The 26,388-nt window shown below is 38.5% G+C and overlaps 1 protein-coding gene across 14 annotated transcripts in view; it reads left to right on the top strand.

The window, feature by feature from the left end:
• Positions 1-26,388, top strand: part of CAB39L (calcium binding protein 39 like) — a 215,585-nt gene that overhangs the window by 57,537 nt on the left and 131,660 nt on the right. For all 14 annotated transcript variants that reach the window (XM_073212677.1, XM_073212675.1, XM_073212673.1 and 11 more), the window contains one exon: positions 5,131-5,249. In XM_073212677.1, coding sequence (XP_073068778.1) covers positions 5,131-5,249 — 119 coding nt within the window. The remainder of the gene's footprint in view (positions 1-5,130; positions 5,250-26,388) is intronic.

Raw genomic sequence — 26,388 nt, 5'->3', positions numbered from 1 at the left:
AGAAAATTACAGACCAATATCCCTGATGAACGTAGATGCAAAAATACTCAATAAAATATTAGCAAACAGAATTCAACAGTATATCAAAAGGATCATACACCATGACCAAGTGGGGTTCATCCCAGGGATGCAAGGATGGTACAACATTCGAAAATCCATCAACATCATCCACCACATCAACAAAAAGAAAGACAAAAACCACATGATCATCTCCATAGATGCTGAAAAAGCATTTGACAAAATTCAACATCCATTCATGATAAAAACTCTCAGCAAAATGGGAATAGAGCGCAAGTACCTCAACATAATAAAGGCCATATATGATAAACCCACAGCCAGCATTATACTGAACAGCGAGAAGCTGAAAGCATTTCCACTGAGATCGGGAACCAGACAGGGATGCCCACTCTCCCCACTGTTATTTAACATAGTACTGGAGGTCCTAGCCACGGCAATCAGACAAAACAAAGAAATACAAGGAATCCAGATTGGTAAAGAAGAAGTTAAACTGTCACTATTTGCAGATGATATGATACTGTACATAAAAAACCCTAAAGACTCCACTCCAAAACTACTAGAACTGATATCGGAATACAGCAAAGTTGCAGGATACAAAATCAACACACAGAAATCTGTAGCTTTCCTATACACTAACAACGAATCAATAGAAAGAGAAATCAGGAAAACAATTCCATTCACCATTGCATCAAAAAGAATAAAATACCTAGGAATAAACCTAACCAAGGAAGTGAAAGACTTATACTCTGAAAACTACAAGTCACTCTTAAGAGAAATTAAAGGGGACACTAATAAATGGAAACTCATCCCATGCTCATGGCTAGGAAGAATTAATATCGTCAAAATGGCCATCCTGCCGAAAGCAATATACAAATTTGATGCAATCCCTCTCAAATTACCAGCAACATTCTTCAATGAATTGGAACAAATAATTCAAAAATTCATATGGAAACACCAAAGACCCCGAATAGCCAAAGCAATCCTGAAAAAGAAGAATAAAGTAGGGGGGATCTCACTCCCCAACTTCAAGCTCTACTACAAAGCCATAGTAATCAAGACAATTTGGTACTGGCACAAGAACAGAGCCACAGACCAGTGGAACAGATTAGAGACCCCAGAAATTAACCCAAACATATATGGTCAATTAATATTTGATAAAGGAGCCATGGACATACAATGGCAAAATGACAGTCTCTTCAACAGATGGTGCTGGCAAAACTGGACAGCTACATGTAGGAGAATGAAACTGGACCATTGTCTAACCCCATATACAAAGGTAAACTCAAAATGGATCAAAGACCTGAATGTAAGTCACGAAACCATTAAACTCTTGGAAAAAAACATAGGCAAAAACCTCTTAGACATAAACATGAGTGATCTCTTCTTGAACATATCTCCCCGGGCAAGGAAAACAACAGCAAAAATGAGCAAGTGGGACTACATTAAGCTGAAAAGCTTCTGTACAGCGAAAGACACCATCAATAGAACAAAAAGGAACCCTACAGTATGGGAGAATATATTTGAAAATGACAGATCTGATAAAGGCTTGACGTCCAGAATATATAAAGAGCTCACACGCCTCAACAAACAAAAAACAAATAACCCAATTAAAAAATGGGCAGAGGAACTGAACAGACAGTTCTCCAAAAAAGAAATACAGATGGCCAAGAGACACATGAAAAGATGCTCCACATCGCTAATTATCAGAGAAATGCAAATTAAAACTACAATGAGGTATCACCTCACACCAGTAAGGATAGCTGCCATCCAAAAGACAAACAACAACAAATGTTGGCGAGGCTGTGGAGAAAAGGGAACCCTCCTACACTGCTGGTGGGAATGTAAATTAGTTCAACCATTGTGGAAAGCAGTATGGAGGTGCATCAAAATGCTCAAAACAGACCTACCATTTGACCCAGGAATTCCACTCCTAGGAATTTACCCTAAGAACGCAGCAATCAAGTTTGAGAAAGACAGATGCACTCCTATGTTTATCGCAGCACTATTTACAATAGCCAAGAATTGGAAGCAACCTAAATGTCCATCTGTAGATGAATGGATAAAGAAGATGTGGTACATATACACAATGGAATACTACTCAGCCATAAGAAGTGGAAAAATCCAACCATTTGCAGCAACATGGATGGAGCTGGAGAGTATTATGCTCAGTGAAATAAGCCAAGCAGAGAAAGAGAAATACCAAATGATTTCACTCATCTGAGGAGTATAGGAACAAAGGAAAAACTGAAGGAACAAAACAGCAGCAGAATTACAGAACCCAAAAATGGACTAACAGGTACCAAAGGGAAAGGAACTGGGGAGGATGGGTGGGCAGGGAGGGATAAGGGGGGGGAAGAAGAAGGGGGGTATTAAGATTAGCATGCATGGGGGGGAGGGAGAAAGGGGAGGGTGGGCTGCACAACACAGAGAGGACAAGTAGTGACTCTACAACATTTTGCTAAGCTGATGGACAGTAACCGTAATGTGGTTGTTAGGGGGGACCTGATATAGGGGAGAGCATAGTAAACATAGTATTCTTCAGGTAAGTGTAGATTAAAAATTTAAAAAAAAAAAAAGAAAGAAAGAAAGAAAAGGGGGATTACTCCTTAACAGGATAAAACTATTGGTAAATCAAAGATCAACGCATGCTTTAAATATCCTTAATGTTGATCACTTAAAGGGTGTCAGATGATCAGCTATGGAGGTACTCTTTTCTGATAATATTCCTTTCTCTTAATTAAAAAAAAAAAAAAAAGCAGTTCCTGTGTGCTGACCTCCAATGAGTTCTGCACAGTGGTATAGAGGGCATGTCAAAGTGTGGGCAAAGGGTCTGTTTGTTTCTACGCAGAAGATCAAGGCCTAGCTTGGATACCCAGAAAATGAACTAAGATACGATATGAGGAGGAGCTTCCGGCATCAGCACTCTCTGGAGGACTCGTGCCGGGGGATGATCATCAAAAAGCCTCCACAGGGATCCGGACGATGCTGCGGTTGTGGCTGCATCCAGCCCACCATCTCCTGGACTTGCCATGAGAAGGAGGAGGGAGATGTCTAGGCTGGCATGTGCATACAGTGAGACAACGAATTTGACTGGATCTGTACTGTTGGAACTCAACCAGGAGTTGGGAGGGGTGCAAGTTGTAGCACCCCAAAATCTCATGACTATAGACTATCTATGGTTAAAAGAACATATGGGATGTGAACAGATCCCAGAAATGGGCTGCTTTAATTTGTCTGATGGTTCAAGTACAGTTGGAAAATATCCATCATATCATAGATAAATTTTCACAAATGCCTAGGGTGCCTAAATGGTTTTCTTGGCTTCACTGGAGATGGCTGGTAATTATAGATTTGCTTTGTTTATGTCACCGTATTCCTATTATGTCAATATGTGTGTGCAAATTAGTTAGTAGTTTAAAACCTATACATACTTAAGGTACTATACAAGAAGATATGTCAAAGAAATAATCAATCCTCCCAAGTTTCCTTCATATGCTACATCTATAGCTTTTCTTCTTCCTTCCTAATTACAAACTTTAAATAGAATTCGTGCCTCATATCGAATTTACCGAGTATCATAATTCCTCCAGGTGGTAAAGATACCTCGAGACAAGTGCTGGGCATAGAAGCCACAGGGCATAAATCTGCAAAGAAGTAAAAAGCTAACCTTTGCAAACAATATGGCTTCTCTCTCACTTACCAACTTTACATTTCCCTGTATGGCCCCGGTAGATGACTGGTTAGCCAGAGACGGGTAAGATTCCTCAAGGGAGGAACAACCTAAGACAGGCACAGTCGCAGGGGGGCCATCAGGTGAGAATTTGGGGATCAACAGAGGTGAGGCTCAGAACCTCACCCCCCCTGCTTTGAGAGAAATCTTCTGCATCCGTGGATGTCTTGCTGCCCTTGTCTAGCCTGGATTAATACTTAGTCCATAGGCACACACCTGATCATCTGATCATCTACATTTGCCTTCTTACAGCACTAAACTATGTTTTCTACCTTTATCTTGCATCTACCTACCACTTCAGCATTTTATTAAAAATAAAAATAATAATAATAATAGGAGAAATGTGGGATCAACATATAAATCAAGTACAAAAATCAAATGAATATTCATATTTGACCTGATGGTTTATAGGTCATATTGCATGATCAAAACCGAAAGTTTCTGTGATGACTGCCCTTGTACTGTTCACCATGTAAGAATTTATTCACTCTGTAAGAATTCGTTCACCATGTAAGAACTTGTTCGTTATGCTTCAGAAGATTGGAGACTGACGAGAATTAGGCTTGAGATGGATTAATGATTGTACATTGAGCATTGACCCCCCTATACTGAATTTTATTGTTGTTAACAACCATTTGATCAATAAATATGAGAGATGCCCTCTCAAAAAAAAAAAAAAAAAAAAAAAAAAAAAATTATGTTGTAGCTTTTTAAAATTACGTAAGACTTGAAAGAGAATGTATAAAATACTCTGGCGCTCAATCATTAATGCGTTTTGGTGCAGATTCAATATTAATACTGTTAACTCAATACTGTTAAATACAGAACTTCTGGATGTGGTTAACACCAGAAATGAATAAATGCTATTCTGCATTTAAAAAAAAAAAAAAAAAAAAAAAAAATTATGGGATTTGAATAAGATTGCATTACATTTATAGATAAATTTGAGGAGAACTTACATCTTTACAACAATTTAGATATGGTATCTCAGCTCATGTATTCATATCTTCTTAGAGTCCTTCAGAAGAGTTTATGTATTTTTTGCTGATGTTGTAAATGGGATCTTTCTTCCATTTTAAAAGTCATAATTACCCATGGTATATAGGGAAGCTTTTGAGGTTTATATGTTGATTTCTTGATTTTGTATCTTGGTGAATTCTCATATTATCTTCAATAAAATTTTACTTGATCCTCTTAAAAAAAAAAAAAAAAAAAAAAAAAAATACATGAAAAGAGTAAATTAATGTTTTCACATACATTAAAGGACAATGTTATTTCTGTTTGTATGTATGTATATAAACAGGTTTTGAGATGTATTTCACATGCCATACAATTCACCCATTTCAAGTGTACAATTTAATAGTTGCTTGTTTCTTTAACAGGGAAAAAAAGATGTGACCCAGATATTTAACAACATCCTGAGAAGACAGATAGGCACTTGCAGTCCTACTGTGGAGTACATTAGTGCTCATCCTCATATCCTGTTTATGCTCCTCAAAGGGTAGGTACATGGTTTCCTTTAAAGTAGGTTTGAGTTCAGTAATTAAAAAATGCATAGCATTGGCCTCATTTGAGATATGATGGGTTCTATTCTGAAACCACACTAGTTGACCCTTGAACAACACATGGCTTAGAGACACCAATTCCCTATGCAGTCAAAAATCTGAGAATAACTTTTGACTCCTTCCAAACTGAACTACTGATAGCCTACTGTTGACTGGAAGCCTTACCAATAACATAATAACATAGTCTAATAACATATTTTGTATGCTATCTGTATTATATGCTGTATTATTTCTGTATATATGTGCTGCATATTATTGTATTCTTACAATAAAGAAGCTAGGGGAAAAATGTTTTTCAAATAGTTGCAAATCTCCAAAAGATTTTCCAATGTATTTATTAAAAATCTGCATATAAGTGGACCCATGCATTTTAAACCCATGTGCTCAAGGGTCAACTGTAAAGGTATTTGCCATGATTAAGGCCAGCCCTCCAAATGTACATCTCCATGATTACTTAGGCCACAGCACTGTCCTTTCTTTGCATCTTTATGTTTCTAAGTAAAGTTCCTTCCATCTATTGCTTCTCTTCCTCCACTTTTCTGTAATGTTTGTCTCTTCCTATTAAGTTACTGCTGTGCTTCCCAAACTGCCCTTTCCTTAGCTGCCCAGTTACCCTGTTCCCGTTTGCATGAGACTGAAATCTGTAACCCCTAACACTCATCGCACACACACAAACACAAACACTTCTTCCAAAGGCTAGCGTCTGCCAAGGTGACATGCTTCCATGTGGGACAGAGTGTTACAGTGTGTATAGAGGACCTTAGCAGAGCCAGGAAACTAATATCTTGTCAAATAACAGAATCCCTGACTTTTTTATCTATCTATCTATCTATCTATCTATCTATCTATCTATCTATCTATCTATCTATCTATCTATCTATCTATCTATCTGTCTATCTATCTATCTATCTATCTACACTTACAAACGTTTCTGGGCATTATGAGATTACTGTAAGGCTGAAAACTGGAGATCTGGCCGGGGGACAGCAGACTATTTTCTTCCTTTTTCCCTATCTTTCTACTCCACCACCTCAAACCTAGCATACTGTTTCATTTCTTATCCATCTCATCTGTATTCAATTCCCAATTACTCTCAGACATTTTTAAACATTTAATTATATCAAAGTAATTCATAACACATAATTTAAATATTAGATATCTACAAACAGCAGCTCTTGCTTTCTCTTTCTCCATTTCCCAGTCCCATTGCCCAAAGACTGGTATTCACTTTTATATTTCAAATAATGAGTTTATTCCAATTTTTTTTATTTATCAATTTTTAAAACTATCTTTTGACTTTCTCATAGGCTAGATAATAATTTAGTATTTTTCACCACCACCATTACTCCATTTTGCTTCCCCTTATCCTCCCAATATACTTTATCACAATTTTAAATTTTATTAAAAATCACACTTAAATTATTGTCACTATGTAATTATTATTCATTATTCATTGTTGAACAAAGTAGTGTACAGTAATTATTTTGTTTTTTAGTATGAAATATTGTTTTTACTGGAGAATTATGTCTTTCAATTCTGGAAGGGAAATACATATGTATCGTGTTAGAGTAGGCTAAACTTTTAACAAACTTTAAACTTTATAACAAATAGACCCCAAAATGGAGTGGCTCCACCATAATATAAGTTTATTTTTCATGTAATTGTGCAGAGCAGATGTTCTAGGGCAGCAAGAGGGTTCTGCCTCTTTATCATGTGATTCCTAAGATCATTTTGTTCATTGCCATTTCACTCCACAGGAAAGTGAAAACACGTGGGAGAATTTATAAGCCAGGCCTGGAAATGGCTCCTATTACTCTCATTTACATTCAATTTGAGAGCACTTAGTCACTTAAGGGAATCTGAGAAATGTAATCTAGCACCCAGGAAGAAGAGGGAAATGGATTTTGGTGGACTGCTTACATTCTGTGTCATATATTATTTCTTTGAAAATTTCCTCCCTTCCCTTTTCTCTGTTCCCATATTCTAAATCTCCTTAGTCGAAATTGAATCTCTAGGATTGATTTCTGATCTCTTCTATTTTCTATTTCTCATCTTTTTGTTTTACTTGTTGGAAGATATTCTTAATTTTTCCTTCCATTGAAGATAAACTAATTGAATTTTCATTTAGCTACCCTATTTTTAATTTATAAGAACTCTTTTTTTGCTTTCTGATTATTCCCTTTTTTTGATCTCTTGTACTTCCTGACTCTGTGACCTTGGGCAAGCTACTGTACCTTTCCAAGCCTCAGTTTCCCTAAAATAAGAATAAAATTTGTAGTATTACTTTCACACTAAAATTGTGTTGCATTATATGCCATTGACTATGTTACGCACTAGCAGAATGACCTGTGTTTTCAGTCTGGGTTCTGTGCTTACTTGCTACAAGGCCTTGGGCAAGTTATTTAACTTCCTTAAGTCTTGCTATCCTCACTGCAGTATGGAGACAGTAATAATAATCTGCTTAAGTAGGTTGTTATAAGTTTTCAGTGACATGATGCTTATAAAGCACAGCACCTAGCACATGATACTCAGTAACTATTAATCTAAAAACTTCTTATCTCTACCCCTCTTATGTGCTACAGTTCACACTGAAATCTATATACAGTTTGAAACAAATATAGTTAAGGCAATAATAAGTGCCAGAATAGCAGTATAAAGTAAAGCGCTCATTTCTAGCTCAGGTGGATCTGCAAGATTTAATGGAACTACCAGGACATAATCTGCGCAGCTGGGCATTGATTGATAAGGCCAAAATTATCAATTTCTACCCACTACTGGAGATGCAAAAATGTTAAGCTAAAGTATTTGAAATTGTCCTTTAGGAAATGAGAGCCATAGAAGACTTTTGGAGAGAGGAAGAATATCAGATTTATATTTTAGGAAATGAAGATAAATTAATAGCAGTTTAACATAGGCTTGTAAATAAATGATCCCTTGAGAATGCTGAAATTTGTTCTAGGAATGAGCTGGAGATGATGTTGGCTGATGGAGAAGAGTAGTGGTGTGGCTGGCCTAACATAGCACCTGCCATAATGGGGTCATTGTGCAAAGGAGATGCAAGGAACTCCATGAGCTTCATTTCTTCAGTGGGAACTATTTGTTTGAAGGATCTCCTGTAGCTGCTGTCACTGAATAGCAGTCAGGTGATGAATAAACAAATTCTGTTTATTTTGTGCAAATGGCCACACCAGATTCTGTGGTGTGCCAAAAACATGGATTTGGTGTCTTCTTATCAAGGAACTTATAAATAATGGAAAACTAAAACTGCTGAGCTTTAAGAATTCAAATTAATAAAGAGGAAAGAGAATCCAGTAAGTTACAAAGTTAAAGTTAATTTCATTTCTTTTGTATATGGCATAACATATAGTTTATACATCTATGCATTATATGTATACATGATGCATATATCTTTGTAGACAATGTAATAATTCAGCATAATTGGGTATTTATTTTGAAAATTAAGTTGGTGAAGAATTACAACTTACATTGAAAAAAACAAAACTTTATTTTCCCTTTCCAGAAATAGTGAGACAGAACATAAACAACAAATTGTTCTTTATTAATAATTTAACTGCCAGAACATATTACAGATATGGTGACAAGCACAGGATTCGTAAATGTGTAGTTGTACCCACCAAGCTCCTGCCCTTTCCTCCTTTTAGTAGAGAGTTGAGAAAAGAGTTGGTGACAGGAAGCCACTCAGGGTACTAGTTAAGTCAGATGGTATGTCCACTTGCACAAATAAGCCTTGGAGATGAGGAGGAAGGAATCAGAATATATGGGACCTTGGCTTTTTAAAAATTAATATTATGTATAAGGTTTACTGAATATGAATAATTGGTATATTTTTATACTATCTTTAATTATTTGAAAATGTGTCTGTGTCCTATTTGATGGTGAATTTTCTGATGAACTCAAAGACTACTATTCTTTATACAAATTACTTGATGCAACAGGTCATTCAGTTGCTAAACAAATTATTAAGTTAATGTAAGTAGAAATTTTCCTTATATTTGAAGTATGAACCTTTTACTTATTAATCACCTATATTTGTCAGTGATCCTATTTTAATGAACAAATTGTAATCGATAATTATGTCTTTTTTTCTATATTAAAGAAAAAAACTAACATTTATTCATTTTTCTAATATGTGGGAAATAATTTTAAATTGTTTAATTAAAAAACCACTTCATTAATATACAGATTTCTAAGTTCTAAGACTCTATTTCTGTGGGTTACAGCATACTATAGATAAATAGCAACTGTTTATTTTAAGCATAACTCCCTAAAATCTGATTCATTAGGAAAGTTTTATAAACTCTCTTTCCATTTCTTCTGAAAAGTTAATATTCAGGTTAGTTTGTGAAGCTAAAACTGCTAGTTCGTTTAATAAGGGCCTACCTACAAAAATAGTAATAATAATAACACAATTAATAATAAGTAATAGTAATAGTAGTACTTAACATATTACTTACTGCATGTCAGGCCCTGCTTTTTATTTGTATAATAATCCTGTGGGTAGTTATTCTTACTATTATTGTACCTAGTTTATTAGCTGAGGACACTGTAGCCCAGAGAGGTTAACTAACTTGTATGAGGTCACATAGCTAGTGTGCTTTAAACCCAAGTAATCTGGCTGCAGAGATAGTGCTCTCAGACCATTGTCCAGCTTTCCAGTCCAAAGTGTGGAGTGGGGGCATGAGGAAGGCAGTATAGCACAGAGAAGACAACTAGTGATTCTATAGCATCTTACTATGCTGATGGACAGTGACTATAATGGGGTATGTGGTGGGAACTTGATAATGGGAGGAATCTAGTAATGACAATGTTGTTCATGTAAGTGTATATTAATGATACCAAAAGCAAATTAAATAAATAAATAAGCTAAAAAGTGAAACAACAAAAAACCATTCCTTCACATCTTGTTTTGTAGACACCATTTATTGAGTGGTTGCTATGTGCCAGGTATTGTATGCCATATATAGATGGTTCTCCTTCATGAAAAAGTGTCTATTTATTTCTTACACATTCTTTATGGTTACACCTAGGTTCAATGCAGCATATTATGGTCATATCCCTAAATAACATTGTTTGATGTATAAATGTACCAATCAAGTTATTTCCTAAGTTTTTAAGCAACTTTACCAGAGATAAGTCAGTAAAAATGCTCACCTTTAGTGGCCACTGTCCAAAAGATAAGAAATAACAAATGTTGGTGAGGATGAAGATATATGCGAACCCTCCTATATATACTGTTGGTGGGAATGTAAATTGGTGCAACCGTTGTTGAAAGCAATATGGAGGTTCCTCAAAAAACTGAAAATAGAAATGTCATTTGACCCAGGAATTCCACTCCTAGGAATTTACCTGAAGAAAACAAGGTCCCTGATTCAAAAAAACATGCACCCCTATGTTTATTGCTGCACTATTTGCAATAGCCAAGATATGGAAGCAACCTAACTGTCCATCAATAGATGAATGGATAAAGATGTGGTACATATACACAATGGAATATTATTCAGCCATAAAATAAAAGAAATCCTGTCATTTCCAATAACATGGATGGATCTAGAGGGTATTATGCTCTGTGAAATAAGTCAGGCAGAGAAAGACAAATACCAAAGATTTCACTCATTTGTGGGGTATAAAAACAGAAGAAACAAAATAGCAGTAGACTCATAGACACCAAGAAGGGACTGGTGGTTACCAAAGGGGAGGCATTTGGGGAGGGAGGGGAGAGGAAGGAATTTAGGTGCACAGTAATTCACAATCACAATACATGTTGGTTATGGGGATGGTAGTACAGCACGGAAAATGCAGTTAATGATTCTGTAACATCTTATTATGTTGATGGACAGTGACCGCACTGGAGGGGGTGAGGAATTGATCATATGGATAAATGTTGAACCACTGTGTTGTGTATTTGAAACCAACATAAGATTGTGTACCAGTGATACTTTAATAAAAAAAAAAAGCACAACCCCTTTTTATACACAAAAATGCTCACTTTTAGCAGAGGGCTAAATTTCTAGCTTTCCAAGCTAAGCTAGAAAATGGTGATAGATAAAGTTCATTCTCTTAAATCTCATGTAATATCATCATATCAACCCTAAACACTTCATTATGCATCTCAAAAATTTATTTTTTACATAACCATAGTATAATTGTTGCACTTAAAATTAATAATAATTCTTTAATAATTACTACCCAGTCCATACTCAAATTTCCTTGATTGTCCCCACAAAAAGTGTTTCCACAGTTAGTTTGTTCAAAGAATGATCCTAAAAATGTCCACTTATTGTGCTTAGTTATAATGTCACTTAAGTCATTTTAAAGTTCCTTTCCATTTAGAGTACATTCTCCCCTTTTTTATGCCATTGACTTGTTGAAAAATGGCAGATTTGCTTCCATTCTGCACTTGTAAGATTGCTTTCTAATGGTGCCACTTAACTTTTTCTATTGTCTTGTTTTTCTAGACTGGAGGTTATATTTATAAAGTCTTGATTCAATTCAGATCCAGTTTTATTTTGCAAATCATATTTGAAGGTGGTCCTGTGTAGTTCATCTCATCTGAAGACATACATTTAGTAATGCTTAGATTGAGCAGTGGGTTCAGATTGTGACAACCTTATCCATTATAAAGTTCCTCCTCAACCTTTACTATCCATTGATGAATTTTGCCTCATTCAGTCATTTCATTAGGGACTACCAAAAGGTGATTTTCTACTTCTGTCATTCTTTGTGTATTTATTGACTAGAATACTTTTATAGAAATAACTTTCCCTCATCTACCACGATTTATTTCTCTGAAGTGTCATTCATACCAAAATGCAGAATAAATGCCTAATTCTTTTCCTTCAGTTATCAATTTAAAGAGTAATAAGTTGTTACCCTAGGAACTTCTATTGGTGTCTAATGAGTTTTTATACCCCTATCCCTCTCTCTCTTTCCCCCTCTCCTCCTTTTCTCCCCACCTCCATTCTCTCTCTGTGTCCCTCTAGTATCATTATGAACTAGTGGGTTTAATCTTTTCCATGCATCTTACATACTTGCACATATTTTTCATTTTGGTGCTCAGTTATCTATGTGTGGTCCCGACTCATTGACCCATGTCCTTTTGATATCATCTTCATTAGTTGATAAAGAGTTTCCTTTCTCTCTAACACAAGATATACCAGACCCCATCTCCTACATTTCTAAACACAGACCTGGAAAAAGCCATTTCTTCTAAGAACCCTTGTTCCTTTTAGTGAGGAATGGTTCTTAGAGACTATAATCTGGATGTTAGGGGTATTCATTGACCTTGGATTGATACTGCTTCTACATCTTTTTTATCTCATTATTTTTTTTTATTTTGTATTTTATTTTGGTATCATTAATATACAATCACATGAACAACATTGTGGTTATGAGAATCCCACCATTATCAAGTAGTCATCACATACCCAATTACAGTCACTGTCCATCAGCATACTAAGATGCTATAGAGACATTACTTGTCTTCTCTGTGCTATACTGCCTACCCCGTGCCCCCCCTACATTATGTGTGCTAATCATAATGCCCCTCAATCCCCTTATCCCTCCCTTCCCACCCACCCTCCCCAGTCCCTTTCCCTTTGGTAACTGTTGGTCCATTCTTGGGTTCTGTGAGTCTGCTGCTGTTTTGTTCCTTCAATTTTTGCCTTGCTCTGAAGCTCTATAGATGAGTGAAACAATTTGGTACTTGTCCTTAACTGCCTGACTTATTTCACGGGGCATAATACCCTCTAACTCCATCCATGTTGTTGCAAATGGTAGGATTTGTTTTCTTCATATGGCTGAATAATGTTCCATTGTGTATATGCACCACATCTTCTTTATCCATTCATCTACTGATGGACACTTAGGTTACTTCCATTTCTTGGCTATTGTAAATAGTGCTGCAATTAACATAGGGGTGCATATGTCTTTTTGAAACCAGACTCCTGCATTCTTAGGGTAAATTCCTATGAGTGGAATTCCTGGGTCAAATGGTATTTCTATTTTGAGTTTTTTGAGAAACCTCCATACGGCTTTCCACAATGGTTGAACTATTTTACATTCACACCAGCAGTGTAGGAGGGTTCCCCTTTCTCTGCATCCTCACCAGCATTTGTTATTCCTAGTCTGTTATATGTTGGCCATCCTAACTGGTGTGAGGTGATATCCCATTGTGGGTTTAATTTGCATTTCCCTGATAATTGGCAATGTGGAGCATCTTTTCATGTGCCTCTTGGCCATCTGAATTTCTTCTTTGCAGAAGTTCATTTCCTCCACCCATTTTTTAATATGGGTGTTTGCTTTTTGGGTGTTGAGGCATGTGAGTTCTTTATATATTTTGGATGTTAACCCCTTGTTAGTTATGTCATTACAAATATATTCTCCCATACTGTAGGATGCCTTTTTATTCTGCTGGTGTCCTTTGGTGTACAAAAGCATTTTAGCATGATGTAGTCGCATTTACTCAGTTTTTATTTTGTTTCACTTGCCTGAGAAGATGTGTTCAGGAAAAAGTTGCTCATGTTTTTATTCAAGAGATTTTTTCCTGTGTTTTCCTCTAAAAGTTTTATGGTTTCATGACTTACGTTCAGGTGTTTGATCTCTTCTGAGTTTACTTTTGTTTGTAGAGTTAGACAGTAATCCAGTTTCATTCTCTTGCATGTAGCTGTCCAGTTTTGGCAACACCAGTTGTTGAAGAGATTGTCATTTCCCTATTGTGTATCCATGGCCATATATGCTTGGGTTTATATCTGGGCTCTCTATTTTGTTCTATTGGTCAATGGGTCCGTTCTTTTTTTCTTTTAATATTTTTTTAAATTTTGGTATCATTAATACATAATTACATGAGCAACACTGTGGTTACTAGATTCCCCCCATAATCAAGTCCCCACCACATACCCCTCCCTTTACAGTCACTGTCCATCAGTGTAGTAAGATGCTATAGAGTCACTACTTGTCTTCTCTGTACTATACTGTCTTTCCCACCCCCCATGTTATGTGTGCTAATCACAATGCCCCTTACTCCCTTTCACCCTCCCTTCCCAGCCACCCTCCCCAAACCCTTTCCCTTTGGCAACTGTTAGTCCATTCTTTGGTTCTATGAGTCTGCTGCTGTTTTGTTCCTTCAGTTTTTGCTTTGTTTTTATGCTTCATAGATGAGTGAAATCATTTTGTACTTGTCTTTCTCCACCTGGCTTATTTCACTGAGCATAATATCCTCTAGCTCCATTATGGGTCTCTTCTTGTGCCAGTACTAAGTAGTCTTGAGTACTGTGTGTTTGTAGTAGAGGTTGAAGTCAGAGAGCATAATTCCCTCTACTTTATTCTTCCTTCTCAGGATTGCCTTGGGTATTCCGGGTCTTTTGTGGTTCCATATGAATTTTAAACCTATTTGCTCTACTTCGTTGAAGAATGCTGTTGCTATTTTCATAGGAATTCATTGAATCTGTAGATTCCTTTAGGCAGGATGCCATTTTGACAATATTAACTCTTCCCATTCATGAGGAAAGGATATGTTTCCATTTATTGGTATGTTCTTTAATTTCTCTCATGAGTGCTTTGTGGTTTTCAGAGTATCGGTCTTTCACTTCCTTGGTTAGGTTTATTCCTGGGTATTTTATCCTTTTTGATGTAATTGTGAATAGAATTGTTTTTCTGATTTCTCTGTCTGCTAGTTCATCATTAGTGTATATGAATGCAACATGTTTCTGTGCATTAATTTTGTATCCTGCAACTTTGATGAATTCAGATATTAGATCTAATAATTTTAGAGTGGATTCTTTAGGGATTTTTATGTACAATATTAAGTCATCTGCAAAAAGGGACAGTTTAACTTCTTCCTTACTAATCTCAATGCCTTTATTTCTTTGTGTTGTCTGATTGCCATGACTAAGACTTCCAGTATGATGTTGAATAAAAGTGGGGAGAGTGGCATCCTTTTCTTATTTCTGATCTTAAAGGAAAAGCTTTCAGCTTTTCACCATTAAGTATGATGTTAGCTATGGGCTTGTCATATATGACCTTTATTATATTGAGGTACGTACCCTCTATGCCTATTTTGTTGAGAGTTCTTATCATGAGTGGATATTGAATTTTGCAAATTATTTTTCAGCATCTATGGAGATGATCATGTGTTTATTTTCCTTCTTTTTGTTGATGTGGTAGATGATGTTGATGTTAATAGTGAGTTTAGGGGGGCGGAGCCAAGATGGCAGCATGAGTAGGACAGTGGGAATCTCCTCCCAAAAACATGTATATTTTTGAAAATACAAAAAATACAACTAATCCTAAAAGTGAGACCAGAAGACACAGGACAACAGCCAGACTACATCCACACCTGCAACAACCCAGCACCTGGTGAAAGGGGTAAGACACAAGCCCCGGCCTGGCGGGACCCAAGCGCCCCTCACCACAGCTCCTGGCGTGAGAAGAGGAGTCAGAGTGGGGAGGGAGAGGGAGCCCAGGACTGTTAAACACCCAGCCCCAGCCATCCGCACCAGAGTGCAGACACAGTCCATGCGTGGAGTGCTGGAAACTAGGAAAACAGGACAGGAAAACCTTTGAGTGGTTCCTGAAGCTGGCGCCCCTGTGATAAAGAAAAGCGAGTGCTTTTTGAAAGTCTTAAGGGACAGGGACGCCACAGCTAGACGTAAGCATCCCAGGTCACAGTTCAGCAGCTGGAAATTCAAGGAAACTCCAGGCACACTAACCCCCTGGTCAACAGCTCTGAGACACCTCACAGAGGTAAACAGCCAAACAGCCCCCAGTCAATTACATCTCCAGGGCCCCCACATAGCAGAGCAGTAGCCTGAGGCTGGCCATGCCCACAGCAAGGGAGCTTCCTCCATACTGGCTGGGCAAGATACAGAGAACCAGTCTACACGCAATTGCCCAACACAAGCCACTAGGTGTCGCAGTTGTCCCAGTAAAGAAAGCCCAGGAGCAAATGGAAAGCCTTGGCTCATCCAGCTGACAGATGAGTCAATAGCTCACCATTGCACCTATCAACATGAAAAGGCAAAAAAATGTAATCCAGACAAGACTAACCCAGACAGCTTCGATATCTTCTACATCTTCCCCTGAGAAGGAACCTGGGGTGATAGATTTAATCATTCTTCCCGAAAAAGAATTCAAAACAAAAGTCATAACCATGCTGATGGACTTGCAGAGAAATATGCAAGAACTAAGGAGGGAGAATACAGAAATAAAACAGTCTCTGGAAGGACTTCAAAACAGAATGGACGAAATGCAGGAGACCATTAATGGACTAGAAAACAGAGAACAGGAATGCAGAGAAGCTGATGCACAGAGAGATAAAAGGATCTCCAGGAATGAAAGCATTTTAAGAGAGCTGAGTGACCAATCAAAATGGAACAATATCCACATTATAGGGGTACCAGAAGACGAAGAGAGAAAAAAAGGGATAGAAAGTGACTTTGAAGAAATAATTGCTGAAAACTTCCCCAAACTAGGGGAGGAAATGGCCTCTCAGACCACAGAGGTACACAGAACTCCCATGACAAGGGATCCAAGGAGGGCAACACCAAGACACATAATGATTAAAATGGCAAAGCTCAAAGACAAGGACTAAGTATTAAACGCAGCCAGAGAGAAAAAAAAGGTCACCTACAAAGAAAAACCCATCAGGCTATCATCAGACTTCTCAACAGAAACCCTACAGGCCAGAAGAGAATGGCATGATATACTTAATGCAATGAAACAGAAGGGCCTTGACCCAAGACTACTGTATCCAGCATGATTATCATTTACATATGAAGGAGGGATTAAACAGTTCCCAGACAAGCAAAAGTTGAGGGAACTTGCCTCCCACAAACCACCTCTATAGGGCATCTTACAGGGACTGCTCTAGATGGGAGCACTCCTAAAAAGAGCACAGAACAAAACACCCAACATATGAAGAACAGAGGAGGAGGAATAAGAAGGGAAAGAAATAAAGAATCATCAGACCGTGTTTATAATAGCTCAATAAGCGAGATAAGTTACACAGTAAGATAGTAAGGGAGCGAAACTTGAAACTTTGGTAACCACAAACTTACAGCCTGCAATGGCAATAAGTACATACCTTTCAAAAATCACCCTAAATCCCCCCCTGCTTTGAGAGAAATCTTCTGCATCCGTGGATGTCTTGCTGCCCTTGTCTAGCCTGGATTAATACTTAATCCATAGGCACACACCTGATCATCTGATCATCTACATTTGCCCTCTTACAGCACTAAACTATGTTTTCTACCTTTATCTTGCATCTACCTACCACTTCAGCATTTTATTAAAAATAAAAAAAATAATAATAATAGAGGGGCTCCCAGCGGGTGGAAAGAAACCGGAGCGGTTTTTTTTTTTTGGCGAGCGCTTTTTGGAAGCCTTAAAGGGACGGGCCCCCGTTGCTAGGGAGGCAGGGTGGCGGGACCAGTGAGCAGGTGCCTGGGACCGGCGGCTGAGGACAAAGAATATCCCGCGTTTCTCCCTGCGGGACCAGCGAGCGGGTGCCTGAGACCGGTGCCTGAGGACAGAGGAAATCGCGCGTTTTTCCCCTTTTCTTTTTCTCTTTTTGACAAGCGATTTTTGGAAGACTTAAAGGGACAGGGACCCCAGTGCTAGGGAGGCAGGGTGACGGGACTGGTGAGCGGGTGCCTGGGACCGGCGCCTGAGGACAAAGAATGTCCCACGTTTTTCCCTGCGGGACCGGTGGGCGGGTGCCTGAGACCGGCACCTGAGGACAGAGGAAATCGCGCGTTTTTCCTCTTTTTTTTTCTCTCTTTTCTGCGAGTGCTTTTTGGAAGCCTAAAAGGGACAGGGACCCCGGTGCTAGGGAGGCAGGGCGGTGGGACTGGTGAGCAGGTGCCTGGGACCAGTGCCTGAGGACAAAGAATATCGAGTGTTCCTTCCCTGCGGGACCGGTGGGTGGGTGCTTTTTGGAAGCCTTGAAAGGACAGGGACCCTGGTGCTAGGGAAACAGGGCAGCAGGACCAGTGAGCGGGTGCCTGGGACCGGCACCTGAGGACAAAAAAAAGAAAAAAAAATCGCTTGTTTTTTCCTTTTTTTTTTTTCTTTCTTTCTGTTCCCTCTCTCATTGTTGCTGTTGTTGTTTTGGTTTGGAGAGTGCTTTTTGGAAGTCTTAAAGGGGCAGGACAGGTCACTTAGACCAGAGGCAGGGAATCTGGGGATCTCTGGGCACCCTAACCCCCTGGGCAGCAGGGAGCACAGAGACCCCTTACGGAGATAAATAGCCTCCTGGCCGCTCCCCCTCCAAACGGGGCTCCACCATTTTGAAGGAACAGCCCCAGCCAGACCAAGCCCACAGCAACAGCGGAGATAAACCCCAAAGCAACTGGGCAGGAACCAGAAGCCCTGTCTGCGCACAGCTGCCCAGCACAAGCCACTAGAGGTCGCTATTCTCCCAGGAAAACGCTACAAACCAACAAGAAGGGAAGCTCTTTCAGCGGTCACTTGTACCAGCTCTGCAAACTATCTCTATCACCATGAAAAGGCAAAACTACAGGCAGACAAAGATCACAGAGACAACACCTGAGAAGGAGACAGACCTAACCAGTCCTCCTGAAAAAGAATTCAAAATAAAAATCATGAACATGCGGACAGAGATGCAGAGAAAAATGCAAGAGCAATGGGATGAGATGCAGAGAAAAATGCAAGAGCAGTGGGATGAGATGCAGAGAAAAATGCAAGAGCAGTGGGATGAAGTCTGGAAGGAGATCACAGATGTCAGGAAGGAGATCACAGAAGTGAAACAATCCCTGGAAGGGTTTATAAGCAGAATGGATAAGATGCAAGAGGCCATTGAAGGAATAGAAGCCAGAGAACAGGAACGTATAGAAGCTGACATAGAGAGAGATAAAAGGATATCCAGGAATGAAACAACACTAAGAGAACTATGTGATCAAGCCAAAAGGAATAATATTCGTATTATAGGGATACCAGAAGAAGAAGAAAGAGGAAAAGGGATAGAAAGTCTCTTTGAAGAAATAATTGCTGAAAACTTTCCCAAACTGGGGGAGGAAATAATCGAACAGACCATGGAATTACACAGAACTCCCAACAGAAAGGATCCAAGGAGGACAACACCAAGACACATAGTAATTAAAATGGCAAGGATCAAGGACAAGGAAAGAGTTTTAAAGGCAGCTAGAGAGAAAAAGGTCACCTATAAAGGATAACCAATCAGGCTAACATCAGACTTCTCAACAGAAACCCTACAGGCCAGAAGAGAATGGCATGATATACTTAATGCAATGAAACAGAAGGGCCTTGAACCAAGGATACTGTATCCAGCACAACTATCATTTAAATATGATGGCAGGATTAAACAATTCCCAGACAAGCAAAAGCTGAGGGAATTTGCTTCCCACAAACCACCTCTACAGAGCATCCTACAGGGACTGCTCTAGATGGGAGCACCCCTAAAAAGAGCACAGAACAAAACACACAACATATGAAGAATGGAGGAGGAGGAATAAGAAGGGAGAGAAGAAAAGAATCTCCAGACAGTGTATATAACAGCTCAATAAGCGAGCTAAGTTAGGCAGTAAGATACTAAAGAAGCTAACCTTGAACCTTTGGTAACCACGAATCTAAAGCCTGAAATGGCAATAAGTACATATCTCTCAATAGTCACCCTAAATGTAAATGGACTTAATGCACCAATTAAAAGACATAGACTAATAGAATGGATAAAAAAGCAAGACCCATCTATATGCTGCTTACAAGAAACTCACCTTAAACCCAAAGATAAGCATAGACTAAAAGTCAAGGGATGGAAAAACATATTTCAGGCAAACAACAGTGAGAAGAAAGCTGGGGTTGCAGTACTAATATCAGACAAAATAGACTTGAAAACAAAGAAAGTAACAAGAGATAAAGAAGGCCACTACATAATGATAAAGGGCTCAGTCCAACAAGAGGATATAACCATTCTAAATATATATGAACCCAATACAGGAGCACCAGCATATGTGAAGCAAATACTAACAGAACTAAAGAGGGAAATAGACTGCAATGTATTCATTGTAGGAGACTTCAACACACCACTCACCCCAAAGGATAGATCCACCGGGCAGAAAATAAGTAAAGACACACAGGCACTGAACAACACACTAGAACAGGTGGACATAATAGACATCTATAGAACTCTACATCCAAAAGCAACAGGATATACATTCTTCTCAAGTGCACATGGAACATTCTCCAGAATAGACCACATACTAGCTCACAAAAAGAGCCTCAGTAAATTCCAAAATATTGAAATTCTACCAACCAATTTTTCAGACCACAAAGGTATGAAAGTAGAAATAAATTCTACAAAGAAAACAAAAAGGCTCACAAACACATGGAGGCTTAACAACATGCTACTAAATAATCAATGGATCAATGAACAAATCAAAATAGAGATCAAGGAATATATAGAAACAAATGACAACAACAACACTAAGCCCCAAGTTCTGTGGGATGCAGCGAAAGCAGTCTTAAGAGGAAAGTATATAGCAATCCAGGCACACTTGAAGAAGGAAGAACAATCCCAAATGAATAGTCTAACATCACAATTATTAAAACTGGAAAAAGAAGAACAAAGGAGGCCTAAAGTCAGCAGAAGGAGGGACATAATAAAGATCAGAGAAGAAATAAACAAAATTGAGAAGAATAAAACAATAGCAAAAATCAACGAAACGAAGAGCTGGTTCTTTGAGAAAATAAACAAAATAGATAAGCCTCTAGCCCAACTTATTAAGAGAAAAAGAGAGTCAACGCAAATCAACAGAATCAGAAATGAGAATGGAAAAATCACGACAGACTCCACAGAAATACAAAGAATTATTAAAGACTACTATGAAAACCTATATGCCAACAAGCTGGAAAACCTAGAAGAAATGGACAACTTCCTAGAAAAATACAACCTCCCAAGACTGACCAAGGAAGAAACACAAAAGTTAAACAAACCAATTACAAGCAAAGAAATTGAAACAGTAATCAAAAAACTACCCAAGACCAAAACCCTGGGGCCGGACGGATTTACCTCGGAATTTTATCAGACACACAGAGAAGACATAATACCCATTCTCCTTAAAGTGTTCCACAAAATAGAAGAAAAGGGAATACTCCCAAACTCATTCTATGAGGCCAACATCACCCTAATACCAAAACCAGGCAAAGACCCCACCAAAAAAGAAAATTACAGACCAATATCCCTGATGAATGTAGATGCAAAAATACTCAATAAAATATTAGCAAACAGAATTCAACAGTATATCAAAAGGATCATACACCATGACCAAGTGGGGTTCATCCCAGGGATGCAAGGATGGTACAACATTCGAAAATCCATCAACATCATCCACCACATCAACAAAAAGAAAGGCCAAAACCACATGATCATCTCCATAGATGCTGAAAAAGCATTTGACAAAATTCAACATCCATTCATGATAAAAACTCTCAGCAAAATGGGAATAGAGGACAAGTACCTCAACATAATAAATGCCATACATGATAAACCCACAGCCAACATTATACTGAACAGCGAGAAGCTGAAAGCATTTCCTTTGAGATCGGGAACCAGACAGGGATGCCCACTCTCCCCACTGCTTTTTAACATAGTACTGGATGTCCTAGCCACGGCAATCAGACAAAACAAAGAAATACAAGGAATCCAGATTGGTAAAGAAGAAGTTAAACTGTCACTATTTGCAGATGATATGATACTATACATAAAAAACCCTGAAGACTCCACTCCAAAACTACTAGAACTGATATCGGAATACAGCAAAGTTGCAGGATACAAAGTTAACACACAGAAATCTGTAGCTTTCCTATACACTAACAACGAATCAATAGAAAGAGAAATCAGGAAAACAATTCCATTCACCATTGCATCAAAAAGAATAAAATACCTAGGAATAAACCTAACCAAAGAAGTGAAAGACTTATACTCTGAAAACTACAAGTCACTCTTAAGAGAAATTAAAGGGGACACTAATAAATGGAAACTCATCCCATGCTCATGGCTAGGAAGAATTAATATCGTCAAAATGGCCATCCTGCCCAAAGCAATATACAGATTTGATGCAATCCCTCTCAAATTACCAGCAACATTCTTCAATGAATTGGAACAAATAATTCAAAAATTCATATGGAAACACCAAAGACCCCGAATAGCCACAGCAATCCTGAAAAAGAAGAATAAAGTAGGGGGGATCTCACTCCCCAACTTCAAGCTCTACTACAAAGCCATAGTAATCAAGACAATTTGGTACTGGCACAAGAACAGAGCCACAGACCAGTGGAACAGATTAGACACCCCAGAAATTAACCCAAACATATATGGTCAATTAATATTTGATAAAGGAGCCATGGACATACAATGGCAAAATGACAGTCTCTTCAACAGATGGTGCTGGCAAAACTGGACAGCTACATGTAGGAGAATGAATCTGGACCATTGTCTAACCCCATATACAAAGGTAAACTCAAAATGGATCAAAGACCTGAATGTAAGTCATGAAACCATTAAACTCTTGGAAAAAAACATAGGCAAAAACCTGTTAGACATAAACATGAGTGACTTCTTCTTGAATATATCTCCCCGGGCAAGGAAAACAACAGCAAAAATGAGCAAGTGGGACTACATTAAGCTGAAAAGCTTCTGTACAGCGAAAGACACCATCAATAGAACAAAAAGGAACCCTACAGTATGGGAGAGTATATTTGAAAATGACACATCCAATAACGGCTTGCTGTCCAGAATATATAAAGAGCTCACACGCCTCAACAAACAAAAAACAAATAACCCAATTAAAAAATAGGCAGAGGAACAGAACAGACAGTTCTCCAAAAAAGAAATACAGATGGCCAAGAGACACATGAAAAGATGCTCCACATCGCTAATTATCAGAGAAATGCAAATTAAAACTACAATGTTTTATCACCTCACACCAGTAAGGATAGCTGCGATCCAAAAGACAAACAACAACAAATGTTGGCAAGGCTATGGAGAAAGGGGAACCCTCCTACACTGCTGGTGGGAATGCAAATTAGTTCAACCATTGTGGAAAGCAGTATGGAGGTGCATCAAAATGCTCAAAACAGACCTACCATTTGACCCAGGAATTCCACTCCTAGGAATTTACCCTAAGAACACAGCAATCAAGTTTGATAAAGACAGATGCACTCCTATGTTTATCGCAGCACTATTTACAATAGCCAAGAATTGGAAGCAACCTAAATGTCCATCGGTAGATGAATGGACAAAGAAGATGTGGTACATATACACAATGGAATACTACTCAGCCATAAGAAGTGGAAAAATCCAACCATTTGCAGCAACATGGACGGAGCTGGAGAGTATTATGCTCAGTGAAATAAGCCAAGCGGAGAAAGAGAAATACCAAATGATTTCACTCATCTGAGGAGTATAGGAACAAAGGAAAAACTGAAGGAACAAAACAGCAGCAGAATTACAGAACCCAAAAATGGACTAACAGGTACCAAAGGGAAAGGAACTGGGGAGGATGGGTGGGCAGGGAGGGATAAGGGGGAGGGAAGAAGAAGGGGGGTATTAAGATCAGCATGCATGGGGGGAGGGAGAAAGGGGAGGGTGGGCTGCACAACACAGAGAGGACAAGTAGTGACTCTACAACATTTTGCTAAGCTGATGGACAGTAACCGTAATGTGGTTGTTAGGGGGGACCTGATATAGGGGAGAGCATAGTAAACATAGTATTCTTCATGTAAGTGTAGATTAAAAATTAAAAAGAAAAAAAAAGAAAGAAAGAAAGAAAAGGGGGATTACTCCTTAACAGGATAAAACTATTGGTAAATCAAAGATCAACGCATGCTTTAAATATCCTTAATGTTGATCACTTAAAGGGTGTCAGATGATCAGCTATGGAGGTACTCTTTTCTGATAATATTCCTTTCTCTTAATTAAAAAAAAAAAAAAAGCAGTTACTGTGTGCTGACCTCCAATGAGTTCTACACAGTGGTATAGAGGGCATGTCAAAGTGTGGGCAAAGGGTCTGTTTGTTTCTATGCAGAAGATCAAGGCCTAGCTTGGATACCCAGAAAATGAACTAAGATACGATATGAGGAGGAGCTTCCGGCATCAGCACTCTCTGGAGGACTTGTGCTGGGGGATGTTCATCAAAAAGCCTCCACAGCGATCCGGACGATGCTGCGGTTGTGGCTGCATCCAGCCCACCGTCTCCTGGACTTGCCATAGGAATGAGGAGGGAGATGTCTAGGCTGGCATGTGCATACAGTGAGACAATGAATTTGACCGGATCTGTACTGTTGGAACTCACCCAGGAGTTGGGAGGGGTGCAAGTTATAGCACTCCAAAATCTCATGACTATAGACTATCTATGGTTAAAAGAACATATGGGATGTGAACAGATCCCAGAAATGGGCTGCTTTAATTTGTCTGATTTCTCTCAGACGGTTCAGGTACAGTTGGACAATATCCATCATATCATAGACAAATTTTCACAAATGACTAGGGTGCATAAATGGTTTTCTTGGCTTCACTGGAGATGGATGGTAATTATAGATTTGCTTTGTTTATGTCACTGTATTCCTATTATGTTAATATGTGTGTGCAAATTAGTAGTTTAAAACCTATACATACTTAAGGTACTATACAAGAAGATATGTCAAAGAAATAATCAATCCTCCCATGTTTCCTTCATATGCTACATCTATAGCTTTTCTTCTTCCTTCCTAATTACAACCCTTAAATAGAATTCGTGCCTCATATCGAATTTACCGAGTATCATAATTCCTCCAGGTGGTAAAGATACCTCGAGACAAGTGCTGGGCAGAGAAGCCACAGGGCATGAATCTGCAAAGAAGTAAGAAGCTAACCTTTGCAAACAATATGGCTTCTCTCTCACTTACCAACTTTACATTTCCCTGTATGGCCCCGGAAGATGACTGGTTAGCCAGAGACGGGTAAGATTCCTCAAGGGAGGAACAACCTAAGACAGGCACAGTCGCAGGGTGGCCATCAGGTGAGAATTTGGGGATCAACAGAGGTGAGGCTCAGAACCTCACCCCCCCTGCTTTGAGAGAAATCTTCTGCATCCGTGGATGTCTTGCTGCCCTTGTCTAGCCTGGATTAATACTTAGTCCATAGGCACACACCTGATCATCTGATCATCTACATTTGCCCTCTTACAGCACTAAACTATGTTTTCTACCTTTATCTTGCATCTACCTACCACTTCAGCATTTTATTAAAAATAAAAAAAATAATAATAATAATAAAGGGAGAAATGTGGGATCCACATATAAATCAAGTACAAAAATCAAACAAATATTCATATTTGACCTGATTGTTTATAGGTCATAATGCCTGATCAAAACCGAAAGTTTCTGTGATGAATGCCCTTGTACTGTTCAGCATGTAAGAATTTATTCGCTATGTAAGAATTCGTTCACCATGTAAGAACTTCTTCATTAAGCTTCAGAAGATTGGAGACTGATGAGAATTAGACTTGAGATGGATTAATGATTGTACATTGATCATTGACCCCCCTATACTGAATTTTATTGTTGTTAACAACCATTTGATCAATAAATGTGACAGATGCACTCTCAAAAAAAAAAAAATCACCCTAAATGTAAATGGACTGAATGCACCAATCAAAAGGGTCAGAGTAATAGAATGGATAAAAAAGCAAGACCCATCCATATGCTGCTTACAAGAGACTCACCTCAAACACAAAGACATGCCCAGACTTAAAGTCAAGGGATGGAAAAAGATATTTCATGCAAACAACAAGGAGAAAAAAGAAGGTGTTGCAATACTAGTATCAGACAAAATAGACTTCAAAATAAAGAAAGTAAGAAAAGATAAAGAAGGACATTACATAATGATAAAGGGCTCAGTCCAACCGGAGGATATAACCATTATAAATATATATGCACCCAGTACAGGAGCACCAACATATGTGAAACAAATACTAACAGAATTAAAGGAGGAAATATAATGCAATGCATTCATTCTGGGAGACTTCAACACACCACTCACTC

Source organism: Manis javanica, chromosome 9 (genome assembly GCF_040802235.1).
Source record: "Manis javanica isolate MJ-LG chromosome 9, MJ_LKY, whole genome shotgun sequence".
Lineage (NCBI taxonomy): Eukaryota > Metazoa > Chordata > Mammalia > Pholidota > Manidae > Manis > Manis javanica.
The sequence above is the reverse complement of the archived record's forward strand: the minus strand, read 5'-3'. Positions and strand labels throughout refer to the sequence as shown.